General features: G+C 40.7%; 1 protein-coding gene across 1 annotated transcript; it reads left to right on the forward strand.

Annotated features, from left to right (window-relative positions):
• The first annotated feature begins 1,948 nt into the window (after positions 1 to 1,948).
• LOC311499222 (uncharacterized protein) lies at positions 1,949 to 14,323 on the forward strand. Its single transcript, XM_084560119.1, has 4 exons — positions 1,949 to 2,345; positions 5,332 to 5,571; positions 6,973 to 7,190; positions 9,690 to 14,323. The coding sequence occupies exons 2-4, from the start codon at positions 5,355 to 5,357 to the stop codon at positions 9,804 to 9,806; spliced, it is 552 nt and encodes a 183-aa protein (XP_084416245.1). The 5' UTR covers positions 1,949 to 2,345; positions 5,332 to 5,354; the 3' UTR covers positions 9,807 to 14,323.
• Positions 14,324 to 17,940: the final 3,617 nt, after the last annotated feature.

The raw sequence follows: 17,940 nt of genomic DNA on the forward strand, positions 1-17,940 counted from the left end.
TAAACGGGGCTGAGCAGGGGTTGTTTGCTAGGCTGCCAATAAACTGTGCATGGGAATTTTTGTGAGAAGTTGAGAAAATCACACTTTACCAGCAGTACAACAAAGGAGCGGGGCAGTGTGAAAACACAACATTGTTCACGGGTTGACCAGCGCTCCATGCAAAAGCAACAGCATCTGCTCTCATCCGGAAATTGTCCCTTGGGGAAAATCTGACTCACAAGAGGGATCAAATAGTCTCACTCTCTTTTCTTGGCTGGTTTGCACTCGGTAACCCCCGTGTTTTTTTTTTTTTACAGATCAAGCTTGATTTCACTTTTTTTTCTTCCTCTTTTGAGTGATTGTTCTATCAACAAGTGCAATAACAGTTGTTATGTCACGCCAGTGTCCATAGCCTTATAGTTTTGTACATATTCTTTTTTATTCTAGTTTCCCTTACATTCCTCACCTTATTTATTATTTTTATTTTTATTTTATTTTTTTACTGCACCTAAAAGGGGACCTCAGGCCACCTTAATTTCGTTGTACCACAATGACAAATAAAGACATTCTCTTCTATTCTGATGCAGTGCGTGGGCACGCCCCCTCACTGCTATGAGGGTCAACACAGACATGGCTGGTGTTTATGCCAGTGTCACTGTGCATCTATCAGAGGAGGACACCATTGGTGCCCTAGGGGATTGAACTGAGAATGGCTCTATGCTTATATTGATACATTGTTGTCAAGTCAACAAGGACATTTGAATGCTGTTGTGTTGTGTTATGGCAGCCTGTGATAGCTTATACTAAGTTAGCTTATTATAAGTCATTTTATATTATTTTTGTAATGTTATAAAGTTATGGTATCCCTATGTCAGTCAAAAGTATCTTATCTTATCTAATTTTATCTCATCTTTATCTTATTGCCCTATATTAGCTTATGTTACGTTAGCCTATGCTTGCTTATGTCGCTTTATGCTATGGCAGCCTATGTTAACTTATGTTTACTTATATTAAGATATGTTATGGCATGATATGTAATGTTTTGGTAGCTTATGTTAACTCATGTTATGATATGTTTGTTTTGTAAAACTGAAGTCCATTTTAACTGCAGTGCAGAGATGATACATATAATATGTATAAAGTTGTAGATTATTTTAAAATGGTTATGCTTCTTTAAAATACTTCTTTATGCATGACACATGTTGGACATCATCCATGCACTAAAATAAACATAATAGATAATGGGAAAATAACAATAATATACAATTAACATTTACCTTTGATAATCTATTTCATTGTCAGCTATGTGTGACAAGAACATTTGTCAATCTATTTGTTGCCTTGGCAGTACACAACCCATCATCATATCGACCCCAGCAATTGGGTGGGTGCATCCACTCTATCTAGCGGCAGCTCCCAATCAGCTGAGCTGCGTGCTGAAAGCAGTCATGACTTATCTGGGTTTGTGTTTTTCCCCCTCCACGTGTCAAGATACACGAAACAGAAGGCGGGACCAAAACAAACCATCGGATTGGTCCGACGCACATCACCAGCTTATGGTTGGTGAGGAGGACTGTTCCCTTAAAGGGCCACACGCCTTATTTTTTTTTTCTCCTTCCTTAACAACAATACAGCATGAGCTCGACATGCTATGCACAGACGAATCAAATCAATAATCGCTGTTAAAATGATTACTTTAAATGCTAAAAAATCTAGGCACAGGCAACCAAAAGGAAAATGAGAGAAGATTTTGCCTTTTCCCTTACTCTACCAGCTGACAGTTAGGCTGCTAAGATTTTGCATTATGCAAAACATAAAATGAGCTTATGTTATAAATTCAACCACCAATCAGATAAATAAACATTTATATTGATTATCTGTATAAAAAAAGACAATTATAGTATAATGTGACTCACATGTGGCGTCATTTTGCATTAAATGTTTTTATTTCTGGTACTTCTAGTGCGTTTGTCTTATTATGTTCTTTTAAAGACATTAACATTTTCAACGCATGAATTGTATTTTTTTATAGTGTGCTGTCTTGACTTGCCAAAATACACACATAAAGCGACTTCCATAGCAATAATTTGATATCCCTTTAATGTGTTGTATTTAGGCTTCATAACAACTGAGAGGCTGACTCTGTTACTTTCACAGTATCAGGAAGGGGCGGTCCGAACCGTAAGGGCGGACCATTTTGACACAGAGGGAAAAAAAAAAATAAACCCTGCTCTACTCAGCAAACATCCATGAGTAGTTGTAATGCAAAGAGGGATACGAGTCTCGTCGCCACGATCCGCTGGAAACAAGGTAACAGCAAGTTGTCAAGATACCACCGATCACAACGGAAAACGCGTTCGCTGGCGGTGAGTGTACCAACAGTCGGCCATTCACATTTAAAGGGCTCGCGGTACGACGTCGCGTGCCTTTTCGGTTTGTGGGAAGTTTATCAACAAATGGTGCAGGAAGCTCGGGCATGCCCGGGCACAGACGGGGGGTGAGCGGACTTACCAGGAGACTGGCATATGGCGGAGAGCATTTGTAGATGTGTCGCTGTCCTGTTGTGTTTTTTGGTTTTTTGGTTTTTACGTATTGGCTCGACTTCCTTCTCTTGTTTCGATGGACGAGGTGGACACTGACTGGTGAGATTCATCTCCTCTCTCGTTTCCCGGCTGATGTTGTTGCCCGGTGTTTGACACACGACCATTGGTGTGCAGCTATTTTTCATTGCAATGAATTCACATGTAAATTAGTTCAAAACGGAAGAACTACGACAAAAACTAAAATATATATGTATGTCTATGTAAATTTTCCATATTAACCGATATCAACGTTGAATGGACAGGGCATATGCTCGTATGTTTGTTGTGAGGAAGGAGTTGTTGTCGGGCTAAGTGAGGAGAAAGTGTAAAATAATGGGAACCAAGCGATAACTAAACACTATGCTACTAATGCTAATAGTTTTTCGTCGGTTAAAAAATAGCCTTGCTTGGTATTTTATATATCAAACAAACATTAGTCAGGGAGAATTTTGATATAGTTTAAACTCGTAACTTTAGCTCTGGTGGTTATTATTATGGTTTAGCGCCATGTGTCAGCATCCTGTTTCTTTATTGGAAGATGTGTGTCCTGCAGGGTTTGCTGTGTTCAGCGATATTGTGTCGACTGTGATGACCGGGCGGGCTGCTCGGCGTGTTTACGCCCGGGATGTTGTGCTCCTGGTGCGGATAAAAGCGCAGCCCGTCGGTGGTGTGGTGGCGCTCCGGAGACCCCATATGAACCATCTGATGCTCTTCATCTGGATGTCTGTTATTCATTTTTGTATGTTTTATGATTCATAGTTGTACAGGTTTATATTGTTTGGGCACAAAAACAGTAATAACACAACTCAGTATTTAAATGGAAAACATTTTGCGATAATAGCTCATGAAAGCAGCGTTCATGTTTTGTTTTGTGTTTTTTTTTGTGTTTTTTTGTGTTTTTTTTTTTTTTTTTTGGAGCATGTCTCTTTTTCACTGATGTCCGTAGGATATGTGTTCCTATTTACATGAAAGCAGTAGGTGAAAAAGCAGCTGAGGTCACCGTGTATGTATGTATGTATGTATGTGTGTGAGTTTGTGTGCTGCCCCAGCCTACTCCTGCCTACCCAAGCTTTGCATGGAGGAGAGCCCATGCACAGATGGTACAGCAGAGGGAGCCACTTTCTGTTGGAGCTTTGAGCCTCTGACCAACATTGTGGTGGCTGCCAGGCCTCCCTGCAGCCCCAGGCAGTGTGTGTGTGTGTGTGTGTGTGTGTGTGTGTGTGTGTGTGTGTGTATGTCCCTGTCTATGTTTGTTTTTTATGTGTCTGACACTATGGTAATGTTGCCAGTCCTCTGTGGACTGCCAGTAGAAATTCAAGACAAGGCTTGCAATGCCATTGGCGCACATCTGATATCACTGAAACTTGCTGCATAGTTGCAGAGATGCCCTTACTGCTTGTATAACATTAACTGGAGAGGCTGATACACATGTGTTTGGGATTTCAGTAATGCGCCATTAATTAGCATTCAGTTGACTAATTTATCTCTTAGACGCCCTGGGAAGAATGGAGAATAAAAGATGTGTAGATCATTAATTATATATTTTTTGCAAATAAATCTGATACGTAGATATATATTTTACAGTAATAAAGTGAGCCATGCTAAGCTAACGTGGTAGTTGCAGTGTTTTTCCACAGCTGCTCACGAGCTACCTTCCTCGTTTGATTTCGTATGACATGACATCATGCACTTTCACAAACAGATACATGACTTGGGCTGCCTCACTCAGTAAACACAATACCAGTGTGTCCAGTTTCAACTTTTACATTTGACAACCCAGCCAGTTTGTCTCCAATTACACAACAAAGGGAATAGACAGGCACCTTCGTCAAAATGATGTAACAGTAGTTCAGACAGGCACGTAGCCAACAAGGAAGAGAGAGTGAGTGTTTGCTCTCAGGAGGCTCAGTTGAGGATGGAGTGAAACTCGTTATCTCCCTCATGAAACGGGTGCCGCATGACAGTCTCGCCACAACTTTGGTTTCACTGAGGTTTCACTCATACACACTGTTGTGTGTTTGCAGGTTTATAGCCTTGACCGACAGCTGTCCAATCATTGTGTGGTTGAGAGAGAGGGAACTACGAGCGTAGGTCTTAGAGTTTAGCAGCAGAACCTAATCTCCTGACTGTGCTCTGTGTGTCAGATTAAGGTAATTCTGAGGGAAAAGGACTAATCTGGTGGATCTCTTGGCACTCCATTACAGTTTGGCACATTATCAGAAAGGCCTGGCCAAATCTGCTGTGGGGAGGTAGCAGATCTGGCATGGCATTTTTAGATGCCGACTGGGCCCAATACACAGAGTGTTTACACACATTTGACTCCTGTCGCTGCTCACCACTATATAGAAAAAAATTGACATTATTCTTTAGTTACATCTGATCTCTTTCTTCACATTTAAATATAACAATCCCTCTTATCCATCATCTGCGAGACAATCCACCCCTCCTTGTTTTATTTCAGTATAACGGCATGGAACATAAGCCTCTTACTGAGCATTATAATGACTAATGATTTATTGCAGGTAGGGTGAGGTAATTTTTCATATGCCACTGGGCAAAGTTTCCACTGATAACGGGATGATATTTCGCACTTTGTTTTTTGTTTTAAGGCCAATCACACCCAAATTACCTGCAAGTTAGGGCTCATAAAATCATGGCAATCAGTTAGCACAGGCCCACAAATATATTTTATAATCACACTAACAAAAAGCTTGAAATACTTGTCATGTCATTCTAAAGTTTCCATCTCGTGTCCTCTTCACTTCTCCAGGGAGTTTACCGCTGAGGCGTCGGATGGATGATGAGGAGGAGGACATGTCACGGCCCATCTCGCAGCCCTGGGGAACGCCCTTTAGGGACGTCAAATACGAAGAGCGAGCCACACAGATTGCAGCCGGACAGGCCCTTGCTGCCGTCACTGCTGCCGTGTCCACGTCGCAGAGGCACAACAACAACAGCGTCAACACGCTGCCCTGCAGCTTACACCGGCAACCTCGCATACCTTTTCACGGTAAGGAGGGATGAGCCAGCTGAGGTCATGTGGGCTTAAGCTTTTCGAAACTGAGTGGACAGCATTGAATGATGTATATGCACTGCAAATTATCACTGTTAGTCATTGCCTTCATCTAGTAGAGATCCAAAAGATTAAAACTATTTAGAGCAAGAGGCTAATGTTTCTTTTTTTGTTAACTATTAGACAAATTGAATTCTGTTTTAAATGACATAGCCGTGAGATCACTACGTAGTAAAATACGCATGCTAAGAACAAAACAAACATGCAATTCTATGAATCTGTCAGTTTTCCAAGTAGTATTACAATTATCTTTTCTACATAACACTCTATGAATATGTTATTAACCTAAATCTGATTAATCTTAAACGCATTCCATCTAGATTTTTGGGAATTTTACATGGGAACTTTTAAAAAAAATTAAAACGGACAACAATAATTTCATACACGCATAAAGGTGCATACCAACACTAATATGTCCATCACTTTTAATCCAATAGTCTTTTCCCATGTCTAATCAAATCAGTGTGACATCACGCTAATTGAATTGAACGGCTGTTGAAGTAGAATGTTGTTTGTTGACTCAGTATCAGTGTGTGAGAGCCACCTATTGTTCTTGGTTTAAAGCCATCAATACATAAACACCGCTGACTGTTATTACCTTGTCACTCATTGTAATCTAACCAGTAATGGATGTCATGCTGTTGGCTTGGTGCCATCTGCCCTCACCGAGCACAGTCCAGGGCACTGAGTTTCTTAGAGATATTATGGTCCTCTGTGAGGCACAATACTAGGGCATTCTGCACACATGATAACATAAAAATAATTGTTTTCCTCCAAGTGGCATGACTGCAGAAGCGCATGCTAGAGGCAGTGAGTAAACTCAGTGACACGGACTACTAAAGAGCGGCAGTTCACTGAGGATCTTGTTAACCTAATAAGTTGTTTGAGTTTTCCACTCATCGACACTCTCCCTCCTTTTTGTTTGCTGATTCTTCAGTTGTAATGCTTACCTTGTAATTTGTCCATTCACGCGGAGATCTGATAAAACCTGTTTGGTTTCAGACCATTATGACAGCATATTTATACTGTATATTTGATTACGCTAGTCAGACACAGTTGTGCTCGAGGTCCTTAATAGTAAACAAGATATGTGAGCTTATCATAAGGCTGTCTGCACTTCCTGAGGGTTTTCACTGTCTAGTCTAACTTCAAAAAGCAAAACATTAGCGGCTTTACTGAACTGAAACTGCAAACTACTGAAAAACACTGCTGATATTACTGATATCTTTTAGCCGTGTATTCACATTGGCACTTGCACTGACAGTAACGTCTTAGCATTTTAGAAACACAGCAACAACAACGGCTCAAGTTTTAAGAGGCTTGATGTTTTCCTTTTAGGCAACGCTGGATTGCGCTCGCATTTTCCCGCTCAGTTTGAGCCCATGGAGGACCGGGGAGAAAGGCAAAGTGAAGAGGAAGAGGAAGAGGGCAGAGGAGAAGGAAATGACAGGATGGCAGAGAGGCCCGGGGAGCAGGCTGGTGAGAGCGTTGAGGTGCAAATCGGGCGCAAACTCCGGGAGATTGGAGACAAGTTCCACCAGGATCACGTTGAACTGGTAAGCTTCGCTCCCAGCCAGTGAAGCAAATCCGTGATAACCTCCCACTTCAAACACCTAGCCTAGCTCTAGAGTTTATACACGCTTTCAAGTGTCAAAGTGAAGAAGTGGATAATGCCTAAATGCTCTATTTGGCTGCTGTCACTGGGACATGTCAGCAGCAAGGGGCACTGAGTTTAAGGAGCTGCTAGAACTTTGTGTACTTGAGTTTGTGAGTTTTAAGTACATGTCACCTCTCCATTAGATACAAAAATCATAAATTCCTTGTGCCAATTTGTGGCTCACCCTTGGGAAGAAAGGGACTGATCCGTTTGGCAAGTGAAAAAACTGCAACCCATGTGGGCTAAAAATAGCCTGTACTTTGATTTAACTACTTTCTTGGCTACATCGAAGGCAGAACAAAAAAACTGTAAATCATTAATAAGTCGGGAGTCTGTGTCCTCATCAAAGAACGCTAACAAACACAATATGTATACAACTTAAGTCTCTGTTCTCAGTTAATTCTTAGTTTCCACACAGCCACATCTCAACTTTGTCTTTTGAAAGGGCACTTTTTTCCTCTAAATGAAATGAATTATTTTTATTGAATACATCTTGTGAAGCTTGAGCAGTTTGGGAGTTGTGAAGGTTTTAACAATAAAGGGTACTTAAGGTAGAGGCCTACTGTTTGCAGAGCTCCTCAGCGAAAAAGCTAAGCACACATGGCGTGTGTAGCTCATGATAAGCACTTAATTGTGCATCAATGTTTGTAAAGCAGTCACTGTTCTGACTCAGTGTTTTCATTAGTCACATGAAGTTAGTTAATAAGTACAAATATACCGGGACAGGAAAGTTTCTTATCTGCTGCTGCGGCTGTTTTGCCATGGGGATCTGTGTTGGTATGTTTTGAAAAGCTCTTGATTAATAGAGAAGGAGAGTTAAAGAAGAAGAGAGAGTGAAAGAAAAAATGAAAACAAAGTTAGAGTTATACCGATGAAATAAAAAAAGAGGAAGAGCAGGTGAGATCGATGTTAATTATCACAAACAGGAGTGAACAGCATGTCTGTGTCTGGGTAGACTTGGCCGGCTGTTTATATGCTCGGCTAAAAATAGAGTCTGACTCACACACTTATAGACACAGCCAGTAACATGACGGCTACCCACAATACCTCAGTTGTCCCGCTGCCTGCCTCAGCGTGTGTGTCTTTGTGTGTGTTTTGGTTTGTGTGTGTAACTCTGCAACAGAGAGATAAGAGACTTTTTTTTGTCTGCTGTCTGCGCTCTGGTTGGTTTCATCCTGCAGGATCTGATACTGCTGTTTTAGGAATAATGTCTCAAGTGATCCTTTATGATATCCAATCACTTCTCTGTGTTGTCTCTGCTGCTATTGTTAGACTATTTCTCCAAGCAGAAGTTGCCAATGTCGGCTAATGTGTGGGTTTTTGTTTATATGAGGAAAACTGAATTTGGGGTTTGAGACTTGTCCATCACTTTTGGCTGTTTCTGTGGCTTATAATATGTTAATACATTATTTCTGGGACAAAAGAGGACACAGAGGGAACTTTCTTTATCATTTAGTGTGCAATAAATGAAATAATAATCCAAAAAGGGCAAACAAAACGCACACTATTCTCCGCTACACACAGTTGAGAAAGACAGTCTTCATGTGGAACACCAGGGTACTGTTTAACTATGCTCAGCAGTGTAGAATTAAGGCAATTAAGGACAATTAGGGTTACATTTAGTGGTGCTGGTTCAGTTCAGTTCAGTCTGCTTGTTCTGCATCAAATAGCCTGTGGCGGACTCTGATAGCTAGGCTGGTAGAGACCTTGATAAAGAGAGCAGAGGAAAAGATTGTTAAGAGGAATGCTTATGCAACAGGCTGCAATATCTGAGTACGGCTGTTCAGAAAGCCAGTGGGAGCTGTGCAGGTTCAGAGATGAGGCGGCGGAGACGGGAGATTTCAGGAGGCGGCACGAACCCCTTCATCTGTCAGCAACCCTGATAGAAGTGACAGAGCAGCTTAAGTTTTGCTTTGCTTTATTTTGATAATTATTTGGCTGACTATACTTTTACATGCGCATGTGCTGCTTTTGTTCAGCACATTCTTTGAATGCAGTTTGCAGAAGTCAACAGAGAGTGTCAGATCCTGGGATTAAAATGCGTTCTTGAAAGACGTTTAATCAACATGTTCGCCCAATAAAGCAGCTGTTATAATCAGCTCGTGTTGGGCAATGAGAGCCCCTTACGAAAAAAGAGTGCCACTGCAGTTTAGGTGTGCGTGTCACAGACATGTTTTCTAGACACAAACTAATGTTGTGGAAACAACCAGTCTACTCGGTCGTATGGTTTCAGCTCGCAGGGTTTACCACAGTTCACAACGCTTCCCCTCAGAAACCTGTTATGACGAAATCAGAACATGTGTAGAAACTTTCATAACTGATGAACATAGTGTTTATGACTTCAGCTTTTAAACAGCCAGCTCTCACTGATCTGTCTTCTCTTTTATTCCCCTTGCAGTATATGAGGCATCAGAGACAAAACCTGCCCGTCTGGATGCGCCTAACGATGGCCCTGTTCGGCTTCCTGTTTCCAAGAGAGGCTCTCGTCCCCCGCCTGAGAGGAGAGCAGAGATGAAGGGACTTCCTGCTGGCCCTTGTTTTCTAAACAGAAACAAGGGATTGGACTTTTAAGAGATGGCACTGTAAGATGGAACACGGGTTTGGATTTTGCTTTCTAACTGAGTATGAAGATGAGATGAAGAAGACACTGGTCACCGCTGGACGGAGACTGATTGCAATTTTCTTTTGTTGAGATTTTTTTGTTTTTGTTTTTTTCGCATCTCCAAGAAGAAGCCATTGTGTTTGAAGAGATATTTTCGAAATATTGATCAGATTACCTATTTTGTACAGTAAACTACTCTTTTTATTTGGTATTTCAAGTCTTGAAGGACCTCCATCAGTCCAGGGAATGCCTTATTCTCTCCTGCCACAGTACAAACTGAGATGAATTTTGAGATTAGGCCACTTTTCTTGGTGATAGACTGTGGACTTATACATTTCTGTGCTGAAGTTACTGATTCAAAACCTTGAGGACTCAAGGCACCTTTCTAATTTATTCTCTGAAAAACAATAAGCCCTGTACTTACTGTTCCACACTGGCTAATTTGAAAATGGTTGTTGTGGCATTGTGGTGGTGTAACACACTGGTGTTGCGCTGTTGGTCAGTTTAGATGCCTGTTTTACCAGCTTCCACTGTAGACATATGGACGTTGTATCAACTCATGTCTTTTACCGGTGTCATTCATCAGCATCTCCATTTGCAGTACCACTCGTGTTGTTAGAGGTGACCTAACGACCCACTGTGTAGATTCGGACACTGTCGATTTAAAGCATGTATACTTGAACTTAGGTGTACCGAAGTTATTTTAGTCGAGTAATTCCAAGCTCCTACATCGTAATCCTGATTATGATTTGCGATCATGTGTTTGTTGGTGTGTGTGCTTACTGTTTGCAAAATCTGCAATCATTTTTAAAACCAAATAAGCACAAAGTCTAACAAATCTCACTTGTGAGGTTGTGATCAGGGAACTGGGAACAATCAGACAGCTGAAAACCTTTAGATAAACATCACCATTTTCCAGAGGTTTCCAGGGTTTATTTTGCTAGCTGGATTGACAATCGTTATTTTGCCCCTCGCTGCATTGTGGGTCGTCTGTGAAAGAGACGACATTTATCAGCATTTCGAAGGGGTGAGCAATATTCAAGCCAGTGGAAGCAGTAACAAACGATCAGCTGTATTTGCAATCAAACTGACAGAAGGACGTTTCTCATAATATGCCTGTATCTGCAATGAAACACACCTCTTTTCACAAAATTCTTTGTTACAGAAATATTTGGGGTTACGTTATAGATATGCATTTTTATCTTACTCCAGGTGCAAATGCCTCAAGCACTGATTCAAACCTGACGTGCTTATACACGTATGAGATAAGTCAAGCTGCCGGTGGTACATTTAAATTGTGTACAGTTTCAGAAACTTTTCATGAACACACAGACACGTCTGGGTATGGGAGAACATTTTTACATCCTTAAGTGACGACTGCTACATTAGCGCAACATTTTGAAACAACACAGCCACTGTTCCTCAATGTTAAGTCTCCAAGGACTTTAAATATGATGTTAAAAATTCTTCATTCGATGTATTATTTCAGTCTGTTGTAGATTCATGATATGAGCTTTTGAAGACACTGATGGTTTTTTTTCTCCTTTATGTTTTCTTCAGGGAGTAGTTAATAACCATGTTAACTATCAGACGAGCTGTATTCGCTTAAGATCAGCCTCTGAGTGAGGACACCAAACAGAACTGTTACCCTTTCATTGATGCAGTAGACGCCGCTGGACAAGCAAAGATGTCTCATTAGGCTTTTTAAAGCATTTTCACTCAACGTCAGCATGGAAGTGTGTTACAGATTGTCAGGTTTTCTTTCTTCTTTTACTACAGGAGTAGCCAAACCAAATGTTTGTTTCCTGCAAACACTGAACGCTGAGCCAATTCAGATAGTCGTGACACATTCTCTCATCCTCTGTCCAAAGCCTCACACTCTCATGTTTAACTACTCCCTGTGCTTTACGAGAACAAGTTTCATTTTGTTTGGTTTCTTTGAGATAATTTATTCTAATTTATTTTATGTATATCTGGTCAGTGCTACTGTATAGATGCTATCTCAGTGTGTACAGTCCTTTTCTTCTCATTGTTGAGGTGCACTCAGTTGTGTGTTTGAAAGCCTGCGTGTGGGGAGGTTGGACTAAAGCCATGTGCCTCGTGCATTCTCACACGAATGGTGTGAATCTTTTTACAAATCACACGAAGAACAGACAATCAAATATGTACAAAACGTGCCTTGTGAGTGAGTAACCGACCTGCCACATCATCATCGTCCAACACTTGGCATAATCACCCAAAGTCACTGGTCACAGCTCTTGTTTCACTTGGGCTCTGTGAGATCAACATATGAGTAATTGGAGAAAAAAAAAAGGAGTTTGATTTCTCAGATCAGCTCACGAGGCACAGGCTCAACCTTTGACATCTCTCAGCACGAACGGCGAGTTTCACCATGCAAAACCTTCTCAATATCAGAAACGACTGTTTGCAATCAATGTGCACTGTAAAAAAAAAAAAAAACCCCGTTTTTTTAATCTGTATACAGTTTTTTGCGCCTCTCTTTTTCTATTCCTGTGCTGAACTTCCCCTCTAGATTCTTGAAACTTTTTAAGATCTGTAATATGCTGGATCTGCCTAGCTCGTCTGGGTTCTTTGTGCTTTATTTTCTACAATCTAGCAGGGCTGTGGGTTTACATTTGAAGGAAGAATGAGTCACCATGGTGCCCAGTATTAGCTGTACATGAGATGGGTTGAGCAGCCACTCAGTGCGTGGGGTTGATCTGAGCCTGACGTTACCAACCATTGACTCAAGTGAAACTCTTCTTATACGTTCAACCTTCAGTGTCTTTAATATCCAATTTTTTCAATCGGTTTTTGAATATCCAAGAAAGAGTTCATCTTTGCTGTCAAGTGCTGTGATTTGGTGTTTTTTATACATTAGACATGAATTTGACACAGCTATTGTTGCTATCTTTATAAAAAGAAGAAGATTTTGGCAAAGAACGAACTACAACAACATGACTTTTACTTTTCTATGATCGCTTTTTTTTTTCAATGTTGTGGCATTTTTAAATTTGGATATTGCCAAGTCTGCTTTGTCACTCTCAGTTCAAGGGCTTTTTTCGATAAATGTAAATGGAGTAAAAATGCATGTCCAACATTCCTAAAAAAAAAAAAAAAATTCTGTAACCTAAGGGTTTGAATGTAATTTAATGGAGTGAAAAACCACATTATCTCTTTTAAGACGTGAAAGGAACAGTAGAACTTATTTCAGACTCCTGTGCTTCACACAAGAGTTTACATTGTCTTCACATTGCTTTCTTTGGTTTCAGAGTGGTCTCAAGGATTTCACATTCATGTGTCCAATGAAGTGAGACCCAGTCCAGATGTAGCAGTTTTTTTGATAAAGCATTGGCTGTGCTATCTTTGGGACTGCTCTGCAGGACACTGGAGCGATGTTGGGATCGGAGGAGGACGGGGGGGATGTTTGTTCTTTTTCTAGTGCAATATGCTGTACATACGAGCTTGGCTCACAAAATTTTACAACTTCTCTTAATTTCTTTTGTTGTTAAATGGGTACTTGCTGTTTTTTTCATTAAATCTTTATGGACATTTGACATGGCTTGTGCTTCATTTCTTTTACTAAACAACATGGTCATACTCAAATCACAGATTTACTGTCAACTACACTGACAGTTAACTGTGATATATTATTATTTTTATCAGACTGGTCATTATTTGCAGACAAGTGACAGCCTTTTTTCATAGTAGTTCATAGAAGCAGTGTGGACTGGTCTTTAACTAGCTCCAAATTAGATTTAAACACACATGTGTCTCAGAAAGTGATCTGCTTTTGTATTTGATGATGTAAACAGTCTGCCCTAGCTTCAGGAAATTGTGAGGTCCGCCAATAGAAACCAGATGTTAGGGACCAACCAGTCAAGGAACCAGAGAACACACTTTTTATTTTCACCAAAAGTTGAAATGCAAACAACTGAAATTACTACAGCCCTTGAGAGAAGTCAACAAATAATGAAATACTCAAAATCAAGACCAGGAAGGATGACACAAAAGGAAACAAAGACAAAGGGAGTTGAATTAATACAACCTATCAAATCACACAAACTGGCATTATGTCGAATCAACGTAAATTTAATGTTTGCACTTTGCTTTGAGGAGTGTGAATTCAAAAACCAAACCACTTGAGATTGCCTTTTATGTAACTTCAGTGTCTGCGGATGAAAGTACCTGAACGTGCGGTAATGATGTGGGCGGCTATGTGAAACCTTGCATTTGCATACTGAATGTGGTGAGACAAGGTAAATGTCACAATACGGCGTCAGAACAATCCAAAAACAATCCAGAAATGTTGTAGATCCAGTCCACGCAGCCGGGAAACGAAATGATTTACACATGTTGGTGTTATAGTAAACAGATTGGTTCACTGTGGTGATCATGTATACAGATGGTTGAGCAGTAAATGTCAAATCCAATATGTTATCAAAAAACAGGATCGAGAACATCTTAGCGTAGCGTGCTGCCGTGCTAAGAAAAACAAACAACATTACTATTTGGCCATAAACCAAAGAAGGTCTGCTCCGTTCCTCCTCGCCACTTTCACTTTCCCACGCTTCGAGAGATGTTTCTCTTTACTTACATCTTTTGATGATCGTAAAAAGAGATTATAACTTCATATACATATATGTAGTGCTGCTTAAATGTATATGTAAACCTCAGAATTTCCGACGATTTTGCATAAACATTACACAGATCTTCACTGCATGTTGTTCACACAACTCCTGACAGTAGACCAAGAGAACCTAATCAAACTAATTAAACTTCTTATTATGCTTTTCATTTTGTTTATCCAAGAAAATGGATCAGTTGTACATATCTAAGGTGAAAATGTAAGTGCACCTCTAGGATTACAATTTCATTTGAAGGCCAAATAATAGTCCGCCTGTCCAGAAGTGTTTCCAACCAACGTGATGAGACTAAGGTGTTGTTCAGCGCCCTGTTTTTTTTTTTTTTTTTTTGTTATCACAGTCTGATCTTAACAACACATGGTAGAGTATGAAGCAGGACTTAAAAAAATGGTTGCTGCAAATCCTTTCAAGCAGCATTGTCAACGGTCAGGGGGTCACCAAAGTTATCAGTGTTCTTCTGGGGACTATGAACCAAGGGTTTCTGTCCAGTAGTTCTTCAGATAACTCGACCAACAGACCTACCCTGGCATCCCCGGATCTACACTGATAGCATCTATTCAATAACACATTTTTCTTTATGTAATCGGTCATGTGTGAATAACTTCACAAGGCTCCACGGCCGCAATTAGCCACAATCCCAAAAGATCATTAATAAAAACCTCCTCTGTCACTACAGTTGTTTATCCCCAGTGAAAGTGCCTAAAATATTAATTTAGCATGAAAAATAGAAGCTTTTCATAAGACCTGGAGGCAGTGACGGAGCTCAGTGCTGTTTTTTAGAGGCAGCACTGTGTTCTTGCCTCTGGGGAGAAAAGGTGCAGTCTAACATAAACTGTGATTCACGTTTCTGTCACTGAGTTTTCTAAAGCGAGCTCCCCCAGGCAGCAGCTTTGTGTAGACACACGCAGCTAAAAAGGGTTAAAGGCGGGAACATGTATGTGTGAGGGGTTGAGTGGAGCAGAAACATATGCCCTCAGGAAAACTGATAGTTTTCAGGAAAGGACCGGACCTTGGAGAGGCGATAACAGTGCAGCGCTGCCCTGTGGGGTGAGGCAAGGTGATACGAGAATGATATTATAATGTTACAGTTACAGCTGTCAGCTCTGGGGCATTTTTCTGTTCCGTACATGTTTTCTTATGCCTCTGCAAACAGCGTGTTAAATAAGAGAGTGTGTTTAAACACAAATCACTTGCAGGCAGGCTGCTTGACCTTTATTTTAAGGACATCTGAGAACATTACAAGACCAACGACAACATTTCATTTGTCAAGTTGCACAAAGAATAGTGTTCAGTGTACACCACACTGCATATGGACGTGTTTTAATTCTTTTTTCTGATTTCCAAATCTGGTATGAGGATTAATGTGAAGCATTTTCATTTGCCTTAGCAGTAAATAAACCGAGCCTCAATCAAAAAAATCCTTTTTTTTTTCTTTTCTGTGTGCTGTTGGCAGTATTTCTCTGTGAAAATTGCAAGCAGGCCAGTAAACACAGAGAGTTTGTTGTGCACCACACAGGAGTTATTTTAATCCTCATGTAGAGATGAAGAGCAGGCTTCTTCTTTTTACCCCAAGAAAAAGACAAGTCTTTCAAAGTTGATTTAAGTGCAGACTGCTTGAAACTCTCTGCAGCAGGTTATGTTCAAGCTTAACAAATACATCCCAGAATGCACTTCTGCTTCTGCTTTAAGTTCTGAAACCGCAATGCAGGCCCTCTATTCCCCTCCTTAACCTCTCACCAGCTGGAGAGAGAGCCTCGTCCCCTGGGAGCGCTGGTAAATACAGACGAGTGTGTATATGCGTGTCTTCTGGGAGAAAGAGAGAGAGAAAAAAAAAGAGATCGGGGGAGGGGTGGATGTGTGTGGAGGATGGAGAGGGAGGGGGTCTGCTTGGCTCAGCAGTTTTTCTGCACACAGGCCCGACAAAGACCTCTCTGTTCTGGCCACTCACTCAGGGAGACGCCCTCATGATAGCTCGGTGCCTATCTCAAGGGTCACGCCTCAACTTCAGCAGCAAGAGAAGCTCCATTGCCGGGCTCTTTTTGTTTACTTCTGCCTTTCTGTCTGGGAGAAATTAACCCTTTGGTGTCTGACTGAAGAGAAAGACTGATCATTTGGTTTTCTCAGAGATTTATCTCTGCAATCTGTCTATCGATCTATCTATCTATCTAATAGATAATGGTAAATATAAAATTGCTTTTATATAGCACACACACATTCACGCACCAGTGCCACACACTGGGAGCAACTGGGGGTTCAGTGTCTTGCTCAAGGATGCATGTGGCACATTCCATGGATCAAACTGCTAATCCTCTGGTTCATGGACAACCCGCTCTACCTACTGAGCCACAGCCGCCCCATGTGTGATGTCCACTGGTGTCATTTTCACATTTTCACCAGTTTTGTATAATGTTTTGATGTATTCTGTGCTGCTGCTGTGATTTAAGTGAGGACAAAACTACACTCACAATATCTGTCTGTTTCATGAACCCACAGAACAATCTCATGAGAGGTGTCACAGAGTGATGACATTTCAATTATCACCTCCTGAACACATCCTGTGTCTTACAGTGGCTTGTCAGGGAAATGGGTCAGTGGAGAATCTGCACGCTGAGTGTCAGCAATATCCATTTTTACGGCAACAAATCAGTGTTTGTCACCACCAAAAAACAGTATTTTATCAGAGCATGTCTCAAGATACATAACTTATGACTCCAGCATATGCAAAAGTATGTGGAACCATTCCATGCTGGTGTAAAAAATGCTTGAGCAGCATGTCTTGGGAAATAGCATGACTTATTTCAGAGATGAGTCTCCGCTCGGTGGATCATGCTATGAAAACTGACTTGTGTCCGAACACCCCTGGAGGAGACGGTGAAGTTGGTGCAAGAAAAGTGGTATCAAACAGAGACATTTAAAGACCAGCATAGTCAGAAAAGATGACAGATATCGGCCGATCACAGATTGTGTGTTGTGAACACGTCGCAAAAAAATGCGGTGACTGCACATTTGGTCCATATTGAGCAGAATCTGTTATCTGGCTTGATAATCGATTTCACGTACTCCTCCCCTCACACAGAAACTAATATAAAACTAATATAAAAAGGAGGCTGCTCTTAAGGACTTTTCTTGTGAACATGTTAAACTCAATTTGAAAGCAATCAATCATCACTACCTTTTATTTTGGTATACAATAAGCAATGAGGCAGTTTCTAAATGGAGTTAGCTAATATCTATCTTTATGCTTGTTCAATTCATCCAATGAGATGTGTTAAAGTTGCATTTGCAACATAATTTTAAGTGGATTAAATGTTGCTGATCAGTTTTTCACATATGAAGTTTAATTAACTAACTGGAAGACAAACAACTGAAGTTAAGAGGTGTTTTTGTAAGAATTGTATTTT

The sequence above is a fragment of the Chelon labrosus genome (assembly GCF_963514085.1).
Source record: "Chelon labrosus genome assembly, chromosome: 14".
NCBI classification, from domain to species: Eukaryota; Metazoa; Chordata; class Actinopteri; order Mugiliformes; family Mugilidae; genus Chelon; species Chelon labrosus.